This window comes from Pogoniulus pusillus, chromosome 11 (genome assembly GCF_015220805.1).
Source record: "Pogoniulus pusillus isolate bPogPus1 chromosome 11, bPogPus1.pri, whole genome shotgun sequence".
NCBI classification, from domain to species: Eukaryota; Metazoa; Chordata; class Aves; order Piciformes; family Lybiidae; genus Pogoniulus; species Pogoniulus pusillus.
Window position 1 is genome coordinate 27,517,922 of NC_087274.1, and position 20,383 is coordinate 27,538,304.

A 20,383-nucleotide genomic window follows, 5' to 3' on the forward strand; every position below is an offset into this window, starting at 1 on the left:
CTTAGTGCCATGGCCTAGCTGAATGGATAGGGCTGGGTGCTAGGTTGAACTGGATGATGTTGGAGGTCTCTTCCAACCTGGTTGATTCTATGATCCTATATGGTGTGCTGGAACTGGAACCCCTATAGAGATCATAAAAAGCCCAAAGAAAGGCGTCAGGAATGAAATGGCAGCAGCCAGCAGTGGCTCAAATTTTCCAGTCCAGAGCTGAGAGCTGGTTGCAGTTATTTGCTGCAAATGTCTGTACTAGCCAGAGAACTAGAAGCCACTTTGCTTGCTCAGTTTTGCTCACCCAGGAAGTATACATAGAAGACACAACATCATAGCTGGTCCTTGCTCCTTGCCCTGGAAAATGGGATTTGATGAGGAGTGAGAGGAAGAAGGAAGACAGTGGAAGGAAGGAGAGAGGAGCTGAGCAGAGACAAATGGTTCTTCACCATGAGGGTGGTGAGAGCCTGGAATGGGTTGCCCAGGGAGGTGGTTGAAGCCTCTTCCCTGGAAGCATTTAAGGCCAGGCTGAATGAGGCTCTAGACAGCCTGATCTAGTGTGAGGTGTCCCTGCCCATGCAAGGGGAGTTGGAACTAGATGATCCTTGTGGTCCCTTCCAACCTTGACTGATTCTATAAAATAAACATAAAATAAATGTTCTGGAGAGAGTTGCAGAGTCTGAGAAGCTGTGATTTAGAGTCACAGATGTTGCTGAACAACAGTGCTCGTGACATAAAATCATTATTGGTGAATTAATAATTTTTTTTAAGTGTTTTTTGTTTTTTTTTCTCCTGTTGCCATACTCACAGTGTGGTCTGAAGAAAAAGAGTGTAGACCTCTTAATGCCACAACAAACGTAGCTGTTCCCTGAGCTTTCTTAATGTATGCTTAGGAAATTAAACTATAAACCATCTGTTACATACAAAAATATTTCAAGACCGAGAAGCAGCAAGCAGATAATACGTTCTGCTTGATTGTTTTTACAAGATTGTCTTGGAAACTTACACATTTATTTATTTATAAAAGTACTAAATAAATCATTGCACTGATATGGAAATCAGTGAGCCGAGTTGTGGAGAAATAAGCAGGGCTCTGAGAATTAAATTGGTCTCAGTCTCAGATGCAAGACTTCACTTCTTGTGCTAGTTTGAAGCAAGCTGGAATGTTTTGGTAGAAGAACTAGATAACGGGCAGTGAAATGAAAACAGTTCAAGGCAAGGTTGGATGTGGCACTTGGTGCCATGGTCTAGCCTTGGGCACTGTGGTAAAGGGTTGGACTTGATGATCTGTGAGGTCTCTTCCAACCTTGGTGATACTGTGATACTGTGATACTGTGATACAATTGTGTCTACTTCTCTCACAGTCACACTGAGAACTCTGGGAAGAAGAAAGACTTTTTCTCCATTTTGTTTCTCACTCTTGCTTTTGCCTTAGACCTGGTCACATCTCATTAACCCTGCTCCTACTAACCTTGCTCCCTAACCTCTTGGCTGCACCTCTCTTCTTCCTGAGAACTGGGGTAAGGTTGAGAGGGCCGGGGGAAGGTGTTGGGGTGGTTTGAGAGCCCCTCCTGGGGACTCAGGTTTCTGGGAGGGGAGTTGTGCTTTTATATTGTTTATCCTTTTGTATATTTCTGTATATAATTGTATATAACTGTAAATATTGTAAATAGCTGCTTGTAAATTCTGCTAGCTGTAAATAAATTGCTTCATCTATATTCCCAGGGTCCGTCTGAGTTAGCTGGGGCAAATTCAAAAGTGTGGGGGGGTGGGGTAACCCCCAAACCATCACACTTCTCATAGAAATCTCCTGTTACAAAGGCAACACAATTGTCCTGCCAATATGATTCTCCAGGGATTTTCTTTTCATATAGGGAAAAACCATAGAATGATAGAATGAACCAGTTTGGAAGACACCCCCAAGAGCATCCAGTCCAACCTAGCACGCAGCCCTATCCAGCTAACTAGACCATGGCACTAAGTGCCTCATTGAGGCTTTTCTTGAACACCTCCAGGGATGGTGACTCCACCACCTCCCTGGGCAGCCCATTCCAATGCTAATCACTCTCTCTGCCAACAACTTCCTCCTAATATCCAGCCTAGACCTCCCTGGCACAACTTGAGACTGTGTCCCCTTGTTCTATTGCTGGTTGCCTGGCAGAAAAGACCAACCCCACCTGGCTACAGCCTCCCTTCAGGTAGTTGTAGACAGCAATGAGCTCTGCCCTGAGCCTCCTCTTCTGCAGGCTGCACACCCCCAGCTCCCTCAGCCTCTCCTCATAGGATTTGTGTTCCAGGCTTCTCACCAGCTTTGTTGCCCTTCTCTGGACACCTTCCAGTATCTCAACATCTCTCTTGAATTGAGGGGCCCAAAATTGGACACAGGACTCAAGGTGTGGCCTGACCAGTGCTGAGTACAGGGGAAGAATAACCTCCCTTGTCCTACGGACAACACTGTTCCTGAGCCAGGCCAGGATGCCATTGGTTCTCCTGGCCACCTGGGCACACTGCTGGCTCATGTTCAGCCTACTATCCTTGATCTCAAATAACTGGAGTGGTGGCTTCTTTCTCCAGTTCAAAGCCACATCTTTCTTTTCATTTCTAACACTCTCATATCTGCAGAAAAGCAGGCAAAGAGTAATACTAATGCTCCCCACCCCCTTCCCTAAGTACTTGCAAGTAAGCAGAAGTGTTCCAAATTAATCTCTGCTGTTGGGTGTCATCAAACACTGGTTTGGTCTTATTTTTGCCTTATGGTTTTACTGACAAGGTGAATGCTCAGCAGCATCAGATGCAACAGACAGGGAAAAAAATCCATGTGCCACAGAAAACTATAGCATCCCACAGTCACATGAAAAAGTATGAGCATATGCAACACCTTTCTTTGAGGACTTCTGTGATCCCTGACATTTGCAATAAGCATCATCGAGAAATTCTCCAAATAGCCTCTACTTTACATAATCCTTTCATGCAGTGCCCATGTGGGTAGTGTCCAAGACTTGATTCTTCCCACTAACAATGACCCAGCTCAATCATGCTCCTCACTAGGAGTCTGATTTTAAGGGAATTTCAGCTTTTTTTCATCAGACTCTGGTCTTTTGATACTTCTGTTCAATATGGAATGAAAAGCCCCCCGCCATTAGAGGTGAGTATTATTAAAGAACCAAAAAACTTTCTATGATCTTTCTATGATGAAACTTCAGTAGTCAACTATTTCCACATTTATTATTTCATTTCTGTTTAAATCTTACATAGAATGGGTTGGAAGGGACTCAAAAGATCATCCAGCTCCAACACCACCGCCGACACCTCCTACTAGACCATGCTGCTCAAGATCTTGTCCAATGTGCCCTTAAACACCTCCAGGGAGGCTGCATAAACATTCTTCCTGTAGACCTTTTCCAAACTGATCTTTTTTTCCTGACTGATTTCTACAAAAGAGATAATCTGTGCTTTCTTTTGACACAGGGAGATTCTGGTGGACCTCTGGCCTGTGAGGAGAATGAAATCTCTTATCTCTATGGAGTTATCAGCTGGGGAGATGGCTGTGGCAGAGTCAACAAACCTGGAGTATACACACGGGTGACAAACTATGTCAAGTGGATTAATGAGAAAATAGCCCCCCGAAAAACCAGCTGAAGAGTTAAATCTGCTACCATCTGAAGAAGGCTTCAGGAGTCTTTTGGTTTCATTGAAAGGGTGTGAACATTTTATTATAAGCTGGTATGAAAACTGTCATGGTAATTTTTAGCAATTCCAAACCAGGCCACCAAAAGTAGGCTTACTCCATCTGATGTCAGCCTCCTCCACCTAGGATTTTAGGGCTGTGGATTGCTCCTTACATGTGACTGTCTTTATTTGGTTTAATAAACATGTTGAGACAGAGCACCAAAATCTGTAACTGTTTGCCTGATGGCTTACATGAAAAGAAAAAGTGATTTGGATGGGTCTGTGCCTGGTGGACTTGTCATCTCTTAAACCAACCTATACAAGACTGGCCTTGTATTCTGAGATGAGTCAAAAAAATAAACAGCAGGAGCAACAAAAATGAAATTTCTTCCCCCTCAGAAGTGTTCTCTTGAAGTTCAAGTTGAGAGACATCCATAGAGCAATGTAGACGAAGCTGCTCCTCAGGTAACTGCAACACATCAGTTCTGGGATAAAAAAGCAGAGGGTTTAGGTTTTGATTCAACCAAACACCTAAGCATATTTTTATGTTCCACTGCCATAAAATCAGAAACATGCTTGAGAGCTCTGCTGAATCAATTTTCCAGCAAGCTTGATGCAAAACCTGATTTCAGTCAGGACCTTTTGCAGCCTATGAGTTGCTCCTCACCCTGGGGACAGCAGTGGAAACGCTTCACCTAAATATTTTGTTTCGATTTGACAACGTTTTAAAGGTGTCTGAGGTTCTGTACTAACAGCCTGTTCAGTTGTTTAAAGATTTCAGAAAGGAGATTTCTTATAAGAGGTTTTTAAACTGGGTGGCTGAGGGAGCATCTTGACATTTCCCTTGGAGATTTGGAGACACCGTAAAGCACAGGCTTTGCTGGCACAGTAAACCTCAGGGTTAGCTGGCAGGGTCCCTGGGATTGTTATGGGAACAATTAAAGAAATGATTACAATATATGGCTGTTTAGAGGCTGTGGAGTCAGCTGTGCTAGCAGAGAGTGATTCAACACCAACAAAAATCTAACCTGACACAGAAGAATGGAAAAATCACAACTTTATTTTTAGTAGAGGGAAGCTTTAGCCATGTCAGCTCTGTTAATGTGAAATGTGTTTCTCCTGTGACATTGGACATTGTGGAATTCTCTCCAGTGTTTCAAGCAGAGCTGGGCTTTAAGGTGCAGAGTTTTCAAGTGGTGCTTTAGACACTCGGATACGTGTTTAGTTTTATAGTACTGGCAGCGTCTCCATGGGTGCCTCTGTTGTGGCAAGTGGCTTCTGCAGTTAAAAGAAACTTTGTGAGCAAGAATAACCAAAACCTGGATTTCTGTCAGTACAAATATACAACAGTGCTAATCTAGATGAGTGATGCAAACTGTTTAATGAAAACGTTTACCCTCTGTTTCTTGCCCTTAGGCTGTTATGTACACAGCTAGAATTAAACCTTGGAGTCCCTCTCTGTAGGTTATTCAGCAGGTTGAGGGATGGTAGAAAAATGAACTGAACACTTCTCCGTGCTTGAAAAGGCATCTGAAAAGCTCTGTGCCAAGGGCCAGTTTCAGCTGGTGGTGCTCCCAGCTTCATGCAAGTGTTGCAGAAGTTTCCAGTGGATAGATATAAGAGATTAGCTGTCATTTTCAGTTAGGAATACTCTGAATACTGAGATTTGAAGTTTTCTTCTTTGTTTTAATGAAGCTCTAGACACTAGATTGAAAAAACTGAGATCCACCTCTGGAGCCTTGACTCCAAAACAAAACTCCTCTTGACTGGTTTTGCCTTCCTGGCTATCAGCAGTATGAGTCTGGCTTGCTTAACTCTGTGAAATGAATGTGGCTGTGTGACAAGACTGTACCTGCTGTTGAAAGACAAGCACTAAATCAGCACCAAGGAAATATTTATTCTTCTTCGGAAGGAATTCATCTGGAACAGGTTTCCACACAAAGTGGCTGGAGAGCAGCCAAACAGAGAGGGATCTGGGGGTACTGATTGATACCCACCTGAACATGAGCCAGCAGTGTGCCCAGGTGGCCAAGAGAGCCAGTGGCATCCTGGCCTGCATCAGGAATGGTGTGGTCAGCAGGAGCAGGGAGGTCATTCTGCCCCTGTACTCTGCACTGGTTAGACCACACCTTGAGTGCTGTGTTCAGTTCTGGGCCCCCCAGTTTAGGAGGGACATTGAGATGCTTGAGCGTGTCCAGAGAAGGGCAACGAGGCTGGGGAGAGGCCTCGAGCACAGCCCTACGAGGAGAGGCTGAGGGAGCTGGGATTGGTTAGCCTGGAGAAGAGGAGGCTCAGGGGAGACCTTATTGCTGTCTGCAACTACCTGAGGGGTGGCTGTGGCCAGGAGGAGGTTGCTCTCTTCTCTCAGGTGGCCAGTGCCAGAACGAGAGGACACAACCTCAGGCTGCGCCAGGGGAGATTTAGGCTGGAGGTGAGGAGAAAGTTCTTCACTGAGAGAGTCATTGGACACTGGAATGGGCTGCCTGGGGAGGTGGTGGAGTCGCCGTCCCTGGGGCTGTTCAAGGCAGGATTGGACGTGGCACTTGGTGCCATGGTCTGGCCTTGAGCTCTGTGGTAAAGGGTTGGACTTGATGATCTGTGAGGTCTCTTTCAACCTTGGTGATACTGTGATACTGTAGCTGCTCTGGGTTTGGTGTTAAGGGGCTGGTTGTCTCCCGACAGTTGCACTGCGAAGAAGGAAAAAAGGGAGTGTTTTTATCCGGTGTAGCTCGCTGTTCGTCTTCAGGGAGCCAAAGGGAGCAGTGATTAAACTTTGGGAAGAGAAACGTGGGCGTTGTGAGGAAGCCGCGAGTGGAGGGAGCCCGGGCAGAGGGGTCTGTGTCCGCCAGGCCCCGCTCCGAGGAACCAGACGAAGGACTCCGGTCCGGGATTTCCCGCCGCCTCCCGCCGCAGGGCTGCCCCGGCGGTCAGCTGCAAAGCCCGGAGCGGGAGCGCGGGGGTGGGAGCGGCACTCAGCTCTTCACTGGGGTCGTGCCTGGGAGAGTTGAGGTTGGAGGAGGCGGTTGTTGCCCTCCGGGGGTCCCGGCTTGTGCCCCTTCCGACACTCTCCGCTTAAAACCCTCCAAAAAGAATAAAAAACCCACACCCCACCGCAACTATAATAATAATAAAAATCAACGAAGGACCACTGAAAAACTCCCCGGGACACCCTCTCCCCTCAGCTCGATGGGGCCGGGGGCGCCGGGAAGGGCCGGGCGGCGTTGGCCGCTCGCCCGCGCCGCTCGCTGTGCCTGTGCGGGGCCCTAATAAAGCTATTTTGAAAGTGACCCCTCGGCCAGAGCGCGGGGAGGGAGCAGCGAGCCGGGCGCAGCTGTCCGGAATCATGACTGAAGATGACGGATTCCGTGGTGGTGGAGGGTCACGTCAAGTTGAGAGATGGAAAAAAGGTCCCTGCTCCCGCTGCCCCTTCGGCCCGGTCCCGCGGCGGGCCGGGGGTCCCCGACCGACACCCCGCTTCACAGGAGGGGAGCGAGCCCACTCCTCCCTCCTCCGGCCCTGGCTAACGCTCTCCTTTTGCCTCTCGTTGCAGTGGAAGAGTAGGTGGGTGGTGCTGCGCAAGCCGTCCCCCGTGGCAGGTAAGAAGGGGGCCCGTCAGGCGGGGGGAGGCAGGCGCCGAGGCGGCCGTCCCTGCTCTGCCCGCAGCCGGGGGCCTGGGGTTTGGGGCCCTGCAGGAGGGCGGTTGTGGCGCTTCCCCTGGGGCGAGAAGCCGCTAGATCGCCCTCGGCAGGGCTCTTTTCTCAAGCTGTCCTCGCTCTTTAATGTTTTTAATTGATGATTTTTGTTATGTTTAAGCGGGGGAGCGGGCAATAAATTATCTGGCAACGGAGCAGGAGGGTCAAAATAGGAACCGGTACTGCCCAGTCCCCCGAGGTACAACGAAGAGGGGAGCTCTGCAGCTCCTCGCGGCCTGGCTCTGGCGGCCCTGAAGGGCTGGGGGCCCCTTCGGCCGCGGGCTTGGGCGGCTGCAGAAGCGCTCTGGGCCCTCAGGGAGGGTGGGGAACGGAACGGGAGGTAACGCCGAGCCGTGAGGCTGGCGCCCGCGGGGTAGCGTTTGTGTGTCCGCCGGGCGCCGCGTCCCGCCGCGGAGCGAAGGTTTGCTGTAGCTTCGTTATCAGGCGCTGGCTAAAAACAGCGGGAAAGGTGCTGTTTCAAAGCTTCAGGTTTTATTTCCTGTCAAAATGCAGACTTTTGTGTGTTTAGAAACTGTTATTATGAAAAAAAAAGGTTTATTGACTCACAAAACATACTACAGGAAGCCACACGCCGCTGAAACACACCCAGCACTGCAACAACGATGTAAGAACTTACAGTAGAAACTCATGCAAACTGCTCAAAAACCTCTGAAAACAACACATTCGATGTGGGAGGTGTCCCTGCCTATGGCAGGGTGGGGAGAGGGGGGTTGGAAGTAGATGATTTTTGAGGTCCCATCCAACCTAAACCACTCTGTGGTTCTATCACTACTATTATTTCTTCAGGTGGATGGGTGGCTGTAAAAAAAACCCACAACAACCCCCAAACCCTGACGTTGTGAACTGGGCAGTTAACTTTTGATCACTGTTTTGACTCCAATTTAAGGAGTAAAATGACAATTTCAATTAAACAACAACAACAAACCCAAAACAAAACAAAAAATCGCTTCTATCCTCCTAAGGGGGGAAATTGGAAGCGTTATTTAGAGGTGATGTTTTATTGCTGGAGCAAGGAAAGCAGGTTTCGAGTTTCCCCATCTATTCCTAACAAGGAGGACACTCGGGCTCCAAACGTGTGTGTTTGCGGAGCTGCATGTTGCTTGCTCTCAGATAATGTGAATCTGCAGTGCTGCAGGATGGCTTACGGCGTCGTTTTGAGGCTGTTGATGGAAGGCTGAAGGCTTTGTGGTAATTAAGTCTTCAGACTTAATTCTGGAGTTGTTACAGTTAGTGTCTTAAATGCCTGTATCTTGGCTAAATAGCTGTTAAACTTCCCTGCCTGAATCTGCTGTTCCCAGAGTAAGTGTCTTGATGTGAAGATTGGCCTCGGTTTCTGACATGACTGAGCCAAGTGTGAAGGGGAGAGATGTGAAAACTTGTTGAATGCTGATGTAATTTATTCCTCAAAATCTGTATTTTTATTCTAGTAAAAACTAGCCAGGTTTACCAGGGGGAAAATAACAACAACAAAACAAAACACCACACTGCCTCCAACAAAGAAACAAACAAACCCCAACCAAACAACTCAGTTGTTTGCTTTTTCTTCGTCTGCCTTCAGACACAGTTGTTCTTTACACAGAACTGTATTGCAGGATGCTGAGATATCCTAGTTGCAGCTGTTTTTGCTAACAGGTGCATGAAAACTGTTGGGAATCCGTGCTAAGCTCTGCTTTGGTTAGCAGGGAGTTCAGTGTTTCAGTCATTTTTCACCTCTTTGGAGATTTGCCAGTCCTTTGCCCATCTGAGACCCGTGGGGCAGCTTGTCAGGGCTCAGAGCACCGCACCTCAGCATTCATAAAGCAGTGCGTAGAGGCTTTCTCCTTTGTGGTGTGAGGGTCAGCTTAAGCTGTGAGTGCTGCAGCTTTGATGTGGACCACTAATTTAATTGACAGCTGAATGCTGTGTGTTTGGAACCTGGGGGAAGCGAAGCATTCTTGTTAACGCAAAAGGTGGGAGAGGTCTCTCCACTCTTCAGTTTTTGGATTTGTTTGTTGCCTGTGAAATTTTTTTTTCCACTGGACATTGGCACTTAGAATCATAGAAATGGTAAGGTTGGAAGAGACCTCTGGAGATGAAGCACAAGCCCCTGACAAAGCAGGATCACCAAGAGCAGGTCATGCAGGAACACATCCAGATGGGTTTTAAACATTACTACAACCTCTCTGGGCAGCCTGCTCCAGGGCTCCAGTACTCTTACAATAAAGTTTTCCCTGGTGTTGAGGTGGAACTTTCAGTTTGTGCCTATGCCCTCTTCATGTCATGGGACACCACAAAAGAGCCTTCCCCCTACTTTTTGACACCCACCCCTCAGATATTTATAAACATTCATAAGATCCCCTCTCAACCTTCTCCAGACTCAGTAGCCCCAGATCTTTCAGCCTTCCCTTGTCAGACAAATGTTCCAGTCCCTTATGAATGACTTTCTTCTGTTGTGTAGTTACAGTGTAATAAACATCTGCGGGAAAGGGGCGAGGGGTTAAATCAAAACCAAAACAAAAGCCACAAGCCAGTACTTAAAAAAACCCCAAGCAGTAAGCAAAGTGCAAGGTGTGCTGCATAATGATTATTTCGCAATGACTACTGTGTAACATTTGAGCAGGAAACCTGAGCTGACACTAACAATTTGGCCCTGCAAACTGCTCGCCATTTAGTAGCTGAGTAATCTGTGAACTACTGTAAGAATTTCATTGGTGGTTCAGTATGTTCTAATGGAAATACAGATGACAATAGCCTCTCGGTCTTCAGTGTTTGTGATGAGGATACCTACCTCCTAATGGTCAGAATTGAATCAGTCCTTTCTAGATTCGGGAATACCTGAAAAAAACACTGCATAAAATACAGATGACTTTCTGAGCCTGCAGATTTCCCTTCAAACATGCCTTCAGTGTTTGCTCCCTGACAACAAGAACTGTAAACTAGCAGGGGGGGGGGTGGGGCAAGGAAACCAATTCCTTACATTGACTTGGCCAGAGTGACCCTGCAGTTGTCTAAAGCAGGTTTGTGTTGGAGCACTGTGAAATGTGTTAATGTTTTATGTTCTGCCTCATCGTCTCTGACAGTTTTGCTTCTTTTAGACTGTTTGCTCATGCTCGTCTATAAGGATAAATCTGAACGAGCTAAAGGGCATAAGGAGAGGAGCAGCATGACCTTAGAAGACATCTGTGGCTTGGATCCTGGGCTCTCCTATGAGGGCTTGAATCACACACTTGCAATCATCTGTCTCTCTCAAGTTGTGATGCTGGGATTTGAGAACAAGGAGACGATGTACGCGTGGGATGTACGGATCCGCTACAGTCTGGGGGAAGGTAACCTTTGTCTTCTCACACTTTCATTTTATTTCTCCAGAAGGAGAGCAGCGAAGCATAACTGGAATGCAAATGCAGTACAGTTAAGGAAAAGGCTGTCACTCATTTGATAGTGAAGAGGCTGCTCCTCCCCTAACAACTTCAAGTGGGTGTCCCTTAAGATAGGTTTGGATTAGAGTACTGCCCAGTACTAATGGCTAAGTAGGAGAGCTCTTCATTTCTTGCTTCAAAGCGTGAAGCAAACTGATCAGGCTTCTACTTTTTGTCCTGCAGTTTACTTGGGGATTTTGAAAATGGGATTCTGAAGGAGCCAGAACTAAGAGAAGCAGAGTCCTAAGTAAAATTCGGCTAATTCAGTGGCAGTTTTCAGAGGTGCCTTCTAGGTCTTGCATTGATAATGCTTATTACTGCCATTGTCCCCTTTCAGGGAGAGGGACGTCTTGCAATGAGGAGTATAAGCAGACAGTCTTTCACCTAGCTTCACTCTTATGCATCTTTTGTTTTCTTGGTTAGCAGCTCTACAGTGTACTTTGGTGCACAAAGAGTGATCATACTGGTGATGCACAGTGTCTGTCTTACATTTGTTTAGTCAGAGCTAGGGAAGGTGTGGGAAACACACATTAGCTATCTTAATCACTTCTTACATATGCTTTGCCATCTGTTGCATTTATGGACTCCTTCCTTTGCAGTTCATGCAGAGAAAGGTGATCTGGGAGTTTTGCAGCAGTGAAGTATGAGAACTGTATGGATGAACCACTCAGAGCTGTCAGATAGGAGGCCTTGCATAAGGGGAGAGATTAGTAGGGGGTCTCTGAAGGATACAAGCATGAGTAGCTGGTACACTGTAGCTGTGTTGTATCCAGTTCTATTTCTTTACTAATTTGTGATCCATGTACAGCATAGACGTAAAGAATGAAGGAGCATTGAGGTTTGGCAGGATAGGTTTGGCTTTTGTGGTATTTTGTTGTTTTTTTTTTTCATGGAGAGAGCATTTAATCTCCTTCTGAGGGTGAAGGTTATGGTTGTGATAGGGGGAAACACAGAAGCAGCACAGTGTTTTGTTTTGTTTTTTTTGTTAAAGGAAAGCTGTGAGTGTGGTAGGAATAGAGCCTGTAGGGTAATGATATGAGCAGCCTTGGAGTAAAGATGGAAGGGGAGAAACTGCATGTGGAGATGAAGGAACGAAGGTGCAAACAAAAAGAATTGGTTGAACTCACATGTAATTTGCAGACCATTCATTGCAAAAAAAAGCTTAGGGGAAGTAGGATAGATCAGGGTTTTTTTTGTTGTTGTTTTTAAATTCAGCTAGGAGGAAGAAGTCAGATTAAAGACTGTAGAGTTTGGTTAGCCAGAAATATAAGAGAGTGGAGACTTGGATAAAGAAAGGGTGGTGACTAGTGTTTTTTCTTAAATCTTAGTAAGGGTGCCTTTGGATGCCTTGGGAGTAAGGTGGCTGGTGCTAAAAATAGACAAGGGAGAGATGACCTCAGAGTCTGGGAAGCAAAAGCTAAAAACCGTGAAAAGAGTCGATGCTATTATTGACTGGTGGCCACAGAAAGGAGGTGTTTGAACTGGAATTCCCAGTGTTTTCTTTTTCAGCAGATGAGGTGGATGTTATTCCTGGAATAAAAGAACCAGGATCAAAGAAAACAGTTGAGTTGAAGTAGGTCAGGTGTGAGCAGAGTGCTTGAGCCCCCATCTCATTCTGCTGGTCAGTGAATAGCTATGAAGAGGATCACAGGATATTAGGGGATGGAAGGGACCCAAGGAGATCATCGAGTCCAACTCCCCTGCCAGAGCAGGACCACACAATCTAGCAGAGATCACAGATGAATGCATCCAGACAGGCCTTGGAAGTCTCCAGAAAAGAAGACTCCACAGCCTCTCTGGGGAGCCTGTGGAAAAGGGGAGGAAAAGACAATTCCTGTTTACCACCAAAGCAGTATGTGACCAGAACTTCATGTCTGGATAATTTTCCTCCTCTGTTTTGACTTCATTCAGATTTGGATACTGGTCTAGAATCTGAGCTCTTTGTTTTCAACAGCTGTTGTAACTTGCAACTGCTTGTGTGAAGAGTGAGTGTGCTCAATTGCTCATTTGTGAGGCAGAAAGAACCCTGAGGCTTCTGCTTTGATTGCCAACAAAGTACTGGGCAGAGTTGTCCAAGTGATATCAAAGATTCCTTACTGAATGTTACTAATTGAGATGGTTTGTGTATCTTCTTCATAGTTTATGTTCAAACAGGTTGTGTAACAACTGTGTGCCCAAAATGGGACGTGGTGAAGCAGTACTCCTGGCAGAGCTGTAAGCAGAGCTGTGGTTAGTTAGATCTATCTCTGTCTCCTTGCACATTTCACTCAAATGACTTTGTGGCTAATTCTGCCGGAGCCCTAGGAAACTTAAAAATTACATGTCATAGCTGAGGAGATGACTTACAGATAAGATGGTGTCTAAGAATATGGCAAGTGTTTAGATGAGAAGCAAGGCTCAGACCCAGATGAAATTCGTGATGAAGCAGCTTAGGCAAGAAAATAGAGAGATTGTAAGAAGGGAGAATAGCTGGAAGTTGCTCTGTAGATTTCACAAGCAGGGAGCTCTTTGTGTGATCTTTGATGGGCAGCCAGAAGTTAAATCTATGTGCTTCTTGATAAACATTCCTCTGACTGGAACTGATACTTCTTTTTTGTTTGATCTGCTTGTCTGATCACAAGATGAAAATAACTAGAGGAGCAGTGGAGGGAAAACCAGTTGTTTGAGAATTAGCTGCTTGCTGTTGAATTGTTTCCTTTGAAACAGTGTGAGGTTTGAGCCCTTGAGGTGCTCCTAGTAGCTTATTCAGAACACAACAGCTCTGGAGAATAACATGTGGGATCAGCCTAGAAGAGCTGCTTCTTTAGGTAAGGACCTTGCAGAACTGGAGCTGGGATTTGTACCTGAGTTTTGGATGTTTTAATGAGACAGTTGTTTCCCTCCCCACTCCCCTCTTTGGAGGTTTACGTCGTTAAATGTGAAGAATCAACCAACATCTGAGAGTGTTTATTACTCATTAATTGCTTTATTTCCTAGTAATTTTAAAAGCCTGGGCATCATCCAACTCCCAAAAGATTCACAAAGTGGGAAAGAGTAATTTCCACCACTTTACTGCTAGGAAAAGAGTGAAGCAGTTTATTAAAGGTGGCAAATGAGTCAGAGTCAGAGCTTTGGCTGGAATATGCCTGCTTCTTTGAGCTTTGGTTTTTGGGCTCTTTGGGCATTGTGTTATGTGTGCACATGCACAAAGCAAAGGAGAGGTACAGGCTGTTTGGAGACCACACATAGTAATGCAAGGCTAAAAGTGTGGAATGGAGAGCAGATGGGAGACAGGGAGCAGCCTGGAAGACTTATCCTAAGTTCACCTAGAGTTACATCTTCTTCATTTGTATCCAACTTTAAACTGACATAATAATGAGCTTATAGCTACTCATGTAAGGCTGCCTGGGCTCTGCTTCCAATCATGATGGTGTGGGCAGGGGTCGATCCACAGCTGAACAGAATAGCTTGTGTAGCACAACTCATGGCACCTTCCTTCTGTTTTCTCTGGTAATTTGTTTTTCTTCCTTATCTGGTAGTTCATAGATTTCAAGTTTTTGTAGCACCTGGCACTAAACTAGAGAGTGGGCCTGCTACCCTGCATTTCTGCAATGACATTCTCGTCCTTGTGAAAGACCTTCCTCCTAGTGTCATGGGCCAGTGGAAGCTCTCAGACCTGCGGCGGTACGGAGCTGTCCCAAACGGATTCATCTTTGAAGGGGGTACCAGGTGTGGCTTCTGTAAGTACAAATGGAACCTGTCTTTTACAAGTTGTTTGGAACTTTTTGTAGACATGTAAATGCCAATTGCAGTCCAAGTGGAGATTGCAGAACGGGCTGTGTCACTCAGGCATACAGGCAGCCTCTGATCCAGAAGGAACGTTCAGCCTTGGTGCTTGGTAAAATGTGACTCTGAAGAGTCCTGACTTAATGTTGCTCTGTGGCTCTGCAGAAGCTGTTGACTGTTGGTAGTGGATGTGGAGCAAAAATAAGGTAATGAGATCTTATGTCATTGATAAGGCAAAATGGTTTAATGTTCAAGTCATTAAATTATGGTTTACTATTTTGTTGTTTTCAGAGGGAAAATGATGTGGAGCTTTGAGGTTATAGGCAGCATCAAGTGTCTCCTTGTATAAATGCTCATGTCTAAATCCTGTAGAAGATTCCTAGCTCCTAAAAATTAAGACCTTCTGTCTGTTCCCTTCCCTGTTAATAGCTTTGTCACTTTATGGGACCATGAGATTTGTGGAGTTAAAACTAAGACAAGTGAGCTGCAACTGGTTTCTGTAGCCTAGAAGCTAACATGCACCTTTAGATGTGCAGAAATCTCTTACTCTAATGTCCAATTCATGATTTCTCACTTCAGAAAAAAGGCAAAACTCCCATTCAAGAGCTGAGAAGTGATTATGATTAATGCACTGGTGTAGGTGGGATATCCTCACTCTGAAAGGGTTCTCAAAGACTGGAACAGGCTGCCCAGGAAGGTGTTTGAATCCTCACCCCTGGAGGTGTTTCAGAGAGGCAAAAATGGGGTGCTGAGGGCCATGGTTTAGCATCAGCCATGGTAGAGTTAGAGCATGATTGGACTGATCTTAAAGGGCTTTTTCCAACAGAAATGATTCTGTGACTCTTTCCCAGCTTTCACACACTACTGAGATTTAAGTAGCTTCTGTTTGTGGTGCATTCTGAGGGTGTGTTTGCCCATGGGTTTGCAGTTTTTAATCAAATCTAGCATTGCAAGGTTTAATAATACTTGGAAACTTGATGAAATTGATGACTTCTTTTGAACATTTGGGAGACCCTACAGTGCTTTACTGCTTACTGCCACAGAGGGCTGGCTTAGTGTTTCAGCCTTCTGCAAGTGGTTGCAGGCTGCTTTTTCCCAACTCTCTTACCCCATGGAGAGAGTGAGTATGTGAGCTCCTCAGCCTAGTAGACAGCTGCATGGTATTACAGGGATGCATACCACATATTCCTTGGCTTCCAAATGCTTGTGCACCAAATCTGTTCCAACACATGACTGAGCTGTGTAATTTCGAGTAGTGAAATTACATCAGCTTTTCTTGAGAAAGCAGGAAAGATGTGATGTAATTGCTGGCTTCTCTGGATGCTTTTAAAACATAGTTCAGCCTTAGCTATTCAATCATCTCACCTTTTGCAAGGACCCACAGACTCCTTCCTCCCGTGCAATCCAGTTCAACCTAGCAAAACAAAAGCAGTGTTTCCCATGGGAATCGATCTACAATTGTGGTGATTGTGTGAACAACAGAACCTACAAGGCAGTATTTTATGTGGGTAGGTGTATTGGTTTCATACCCACGTGCACATGTGCAGACACTGTTTGCACAAGTTATATAAGGGCCATTTGGTGTGGGGACATTCCAAATATGTGATAGTTCTGTGCAGAAATCCTTTGAGTTAAGCAGCCAGCTCATCTGCACATGTTGCCTTTTTGGTTTCCATTGAAGTCAAAGGCTTGCAGAGCTGCTTAGTAGTTAAAGTAAGACTCTTGACAGCAGTGATAAAAGAGCAAAGGGGTCCAGATGTACTGTTTATGTATTTGAGGAATCTTTTTGTCCTGAACAGCAGCATGGATGTGGAAGATTTATCAAGCTGTGTAGAATTGTTTAGGTGCGGAAAATGCTGTGTGTGCAGGCATTCTGGTCAAGACCAGCTCTGCTGGTTTGAGCCATTTTGGCTCAATTGCAACTCAGGATCATCTACAGGCATGCAGAAGTCAAACTTAGGTCCAGATCAGGGGTCTGAGTCGCTGAGGAAATGACCTGTCAAACATGTCTGCAGGACTCAGATTTACAGTTGTGGTTTTCTGGTGTGCACTGCTCCGGTGAACGGACAGCACTGGTTACTGAGGTGGTCTTTTGCTTGCTGTTTTCAGATCATGTTTGTAAAATTTTATTTCCTGATGTGATATTTGGCCTGGCAGTTCTCACATCCAGTGTTCTCTGGAGCACTTTTAGCCTTGTGTGTTGGCCATGTAGCCATATATAATACAGCTCAGAACTTGTTTGTTTATTTAGTGATTCTTGTTCTAATTTTGCTTGGGGCTATTCTTAATGAATGGAAAGCAAAATAACACAGTAGAGCAAAGGGTAAAGATCTGATGACAACCTGTGGAGTTGTGTTACATTCTGTTAAGAATAGGCATGCAGGATTTAGTCTAGGAAAAGTTATACTATAATCCAGCAATATAACCAAGTCCTCATTCACTGGGATATAAAAAGCTGCTTTTGGTTACAGGTGGGTAAAAGTAGAAGTAACTTGACTCATTTGGATGAGGACACTTGACACTTAAATAGCTAAGGTTTAATCTACAGAATTTTAGGGGTAAGTAAAATTAGGGGATTGGAACATCTCTCTTGTGAAAAAAGGCTGAGGGACTTGGGGCTTTTTAGCCTGGAGAAGAGAAGGCTGAGGTGGGAATCTCATAAATGCTTATAAATACTTTGAGTGTGTGTCAGGAGAATAGGGCTAGGCTTTTTCCAGTGCTGCCCAGTGACAGGATAAGGAGTAGCTGGCATAAACTTGAACGTAGAAAGGTCCATCTAAACATGAAGAGGAACTTCTTACTTTGGGGTTGGTGCAGGACTAAGGCTGCTCATAGAGTTGGTGGAGTCTCCTTTGGAGTCATTCAAACCTGCTTTGGCATAGGTGATCTCCAGAGGTCCCTTCCAACCCCTATCATTCTGTGATTCTGTAACAGAGAGTTGTTGAGAGTATGGCTTTTACTTTGGCCTTGCTGTAAGTGCCTGAATCTCAGAAAATGATCAGAAGTGCTGAGGTAGCTATTAGGTTTGTGAATGTTTGTGATATCATGTGCACGTTGACCTGAATTTGTGTTTGTTGTTTCTCTATTGATTGCTACATTGTAAATATAGCTAAATATATTTCTAATCAATCCAGGTGAAACCCACATATTTATGTTGTGCTTTCTTGCAGGGGCTGGTGTTTTTTTCCTTTCCTGTGCTGAAGGAGAGCAGATCAGCTTTCTGTTTGACTGTATCGTCCGTGGCATCTCCCCGACGAAAGGCCCTTTTGGTTTGCGTCCAGTCCTACCAGGTTAATATAGGAAGTATAGAGTAACCCAGCAAAACAGGAACTTGCCATGTCTAGCACTTACTGCTGTGACTGTAAGAACAGCTTGCAGGCACCAAGGGTGTGGAAAGTGCAAAGTGGTTTTCGTTTTGAAACATCACACTACAGATTTATCAATTGGATGTTCTCGTTTCCCCCATGTTGCTCTGACTCATATTGCTGGTTATGGTAGCCTTACACTACTAAAATATGGCAGTTTGAATTGAAAGGAACCCTCACCTTTAGTTTTAAACTTGGACAGTTCAATTTGGACCTGTGTCTGCATTGCTATTTTGAGAGTTTAATAGGAAACTTCACTTCCAGGGCATTTTGAGTTCATCCAAAACACTTAGAACTAAGTCCTGCCCAGCTTAGGAAACTCCTAAATATACAACTCGTAAAACTTTTGTTTCACAAAAACTGGTGGCATGAAAAATGAAGCCTGCAGGAAATTATTGTTTTAGTGTTTTTTTTTAATTTTCTTCCATTGTTTCAGTTTTGGATGGCCTCTTTGAAAAATCCTAGCTTAGAGGCCTGTAGAGGTTAATATGCTTTTGCATCTTAGTTACCACTGCTGGAGTTGGTAGGTTATTGTACGTAGCCACATACCCTTCTTCAGAAGGTTTGACCTCACTGAAGTGCATCAAGTGGATGTGGAATATCCTGAGGATGGTTTGGTGATTGGTTTTGTGCGAGGGCAAACCTCTTTTCTTAAATCTTTTTCATTTGTCTTCTGTGTTTGGTGGACTTGCTGCTAACATGAGGTGAAGATGTATTCAGCCACCCAGTTTCACCTGATCTCGCTGGACAGGAGCAGTGTTCTGTAGAGAACTGTGCTCACATTCTTCCTGACTCCTCTGCAGCCCTTTTCCAAGCTGCTTTTACCCCTCTAAGTTACATTTCTCCCTTGTCTCTTCCAGATTGTTGTCACTCCATATCTTTGCATAAAAAATGCTTATTTTTTTGTGTTCCACTTCATGTATTACGCAGCGCAGAAGCTTGCACAGACCTGTCTAAGGAACACATACAAATCTAGTGATTCATCTATAGCCTAATTGTCCCTATCAAGTCTGCTGTTACACAGAGTGTACTGTATTGCTTGCAAAGGTCATGTCTCTGCCAGCTGCATACTGTATCTAGCAGGAGTATTGAAATTCACTCAACCTTTTGAAAGGATTAGTTAAATAGATTAATCATCTGCATACCTCAGGTAATGAGATGAACACTTTGAGATTGAGGATTCTATATAAAAAAAAACACAGCCCGTGTTATTCATGTTCACTGCAGTGCAGAATGCTGCACAGCCTGAGTTGTGCTTTGTTTGTGCAATCTTCTGTGTAATTTAAGAGTTGTTATAAGATGCAGCCTTCTCTCTATGGTTTGCTCTTGGAATTTGACTTCTTGCTGTTGCCTCTACCTTTCCAACTTGAACCTGAAACATGCTTGAATAATTCTTAGGCATTTTCAAAAGAGAAAAAACAGCCAAAGGGCATCTTTATAGAGAAAACAGTGCAATGTGATGACAAAATGGTAGCTTGAGAGTGGACACCAATGCCCACAGCACAAATGTAATCTAGACATTATGCATCAGTCATCTGCTTAGTCTTTGGGAAAAGGGTGACGAGTGAAGGGAGTGGCTTGATGTATGAACAGCTCAACCATTGTGGTTAAATGGAATGCTGAAATGAACAGAATGAACAGAAATTGGTGGAGACTGGAAAATGGTAACATTTCTTACTTTTACTTGCCATAGTGATTATTTGTACACAAGTAAAATGCCCAGTATCCAAAAGGTGTTTGTAAACTGCACATGCATGGGGTATTTGCTGAAGTACCTCATTCATACCTGCTTTTCAGCCTTGGAGTTTTAAAAAACATACCTTCCTTCCTTCAAAGGTTGGTGTTCTTGTAACAGATACAGGATTACTTGATGCATTTTTATTGTGTAATCTATGAAATGTACCAAGAAAATGCTGTTGTGATGGTTTGGGTGTTACCTGCCCCTCCACTCTTATGGAATCACCCAGACTAGACTCAGCTGGCTGGAAATGCAGGAATGAAGCTCTATATTTACAGCTTAGCACAATATACAAGCAGATATTTGCAATATGTACAGCTATAGACAGAAATAGACAAGGTAAAGGTAATTCAGGAACACAGCATCCCTCCCAGAAGCCAGAGTCTCCAGGAGGGGCTTCCAACCACCCTTCCACCTCCTTTCCACCCCTCTACCTTTATCTTAGCGTGTTCCTTATGTGCAAGGTGAGTTTGGAGATCAGCCAGGGGGGTTAGAAAGCAAAAGGATTAGTTAGACAGCAGGCCAGGTAGAAAAGTACAGACACCAGCTGTAACAGAGAGCCACTGCAACTGTGCTATCTATGTTTTGTGTTCTTGTTTTTATACATCTCAGCAAGCCTCTGAGTGAAGTAGACATCACCATTGTTTCCTTTTCACAGCCTATCATTTAATTCCTTTCACTAGAATATTTCATCTAGCCTCAAACTAGCGCAGCTGTGCAGTGGAACTCAAACTTGCCTGACAACTGCAA

At 44.9% G+C, this 20,383-nt stretch overlaps 2 protein-coding genes across 2 annotated transcripts in view; both read left to right on the top strand.

The window, feature by feature from the left end:
* Positions 1-4,041, top strand: part of HGFAC (HGF activator) — a 47,808-nt gene extending 43,767 nt beyond the window's left edge. The window contains exon 14 of the mRNA XM_064151846.1: positions 3,457-4,041. Within this exon, the coding sequence (XP_064007916.1) occupies positions 3,457-3,627 (171 nt within the window). The 3' untranslated portion in view covers positions 3,628-4,041. The remainder of the gene's footprint in view (positions 1-3,456) is intronic.
* A 2,453-nt stretch (positions 4,042-6,494) lies between these two features.
* Positions 6,495-20,383, top strand: part of DOK7 (docking protein 7) — a 55,331-nt gene continuing 41,442 nt past the window's right edge. Inside the window, 5 exon segments of the mRNA XM_064151616.1 lie at positions 6,495-7,166; positions 7,169-7,253; positions 10,445-10,675; positions 14,284-14,484; positions 17,701-17,820. Of these exon segments, the coding sequence (XP_064007686.1) occupies positions 7,011-7,166; positions 7,169-7,253; positions 10,445-10,675; positions 14,284-14,484; positions 17,701-17,820 (793 nt within the window). The 5' untranslated portion in view covers positions 6,495-7,010.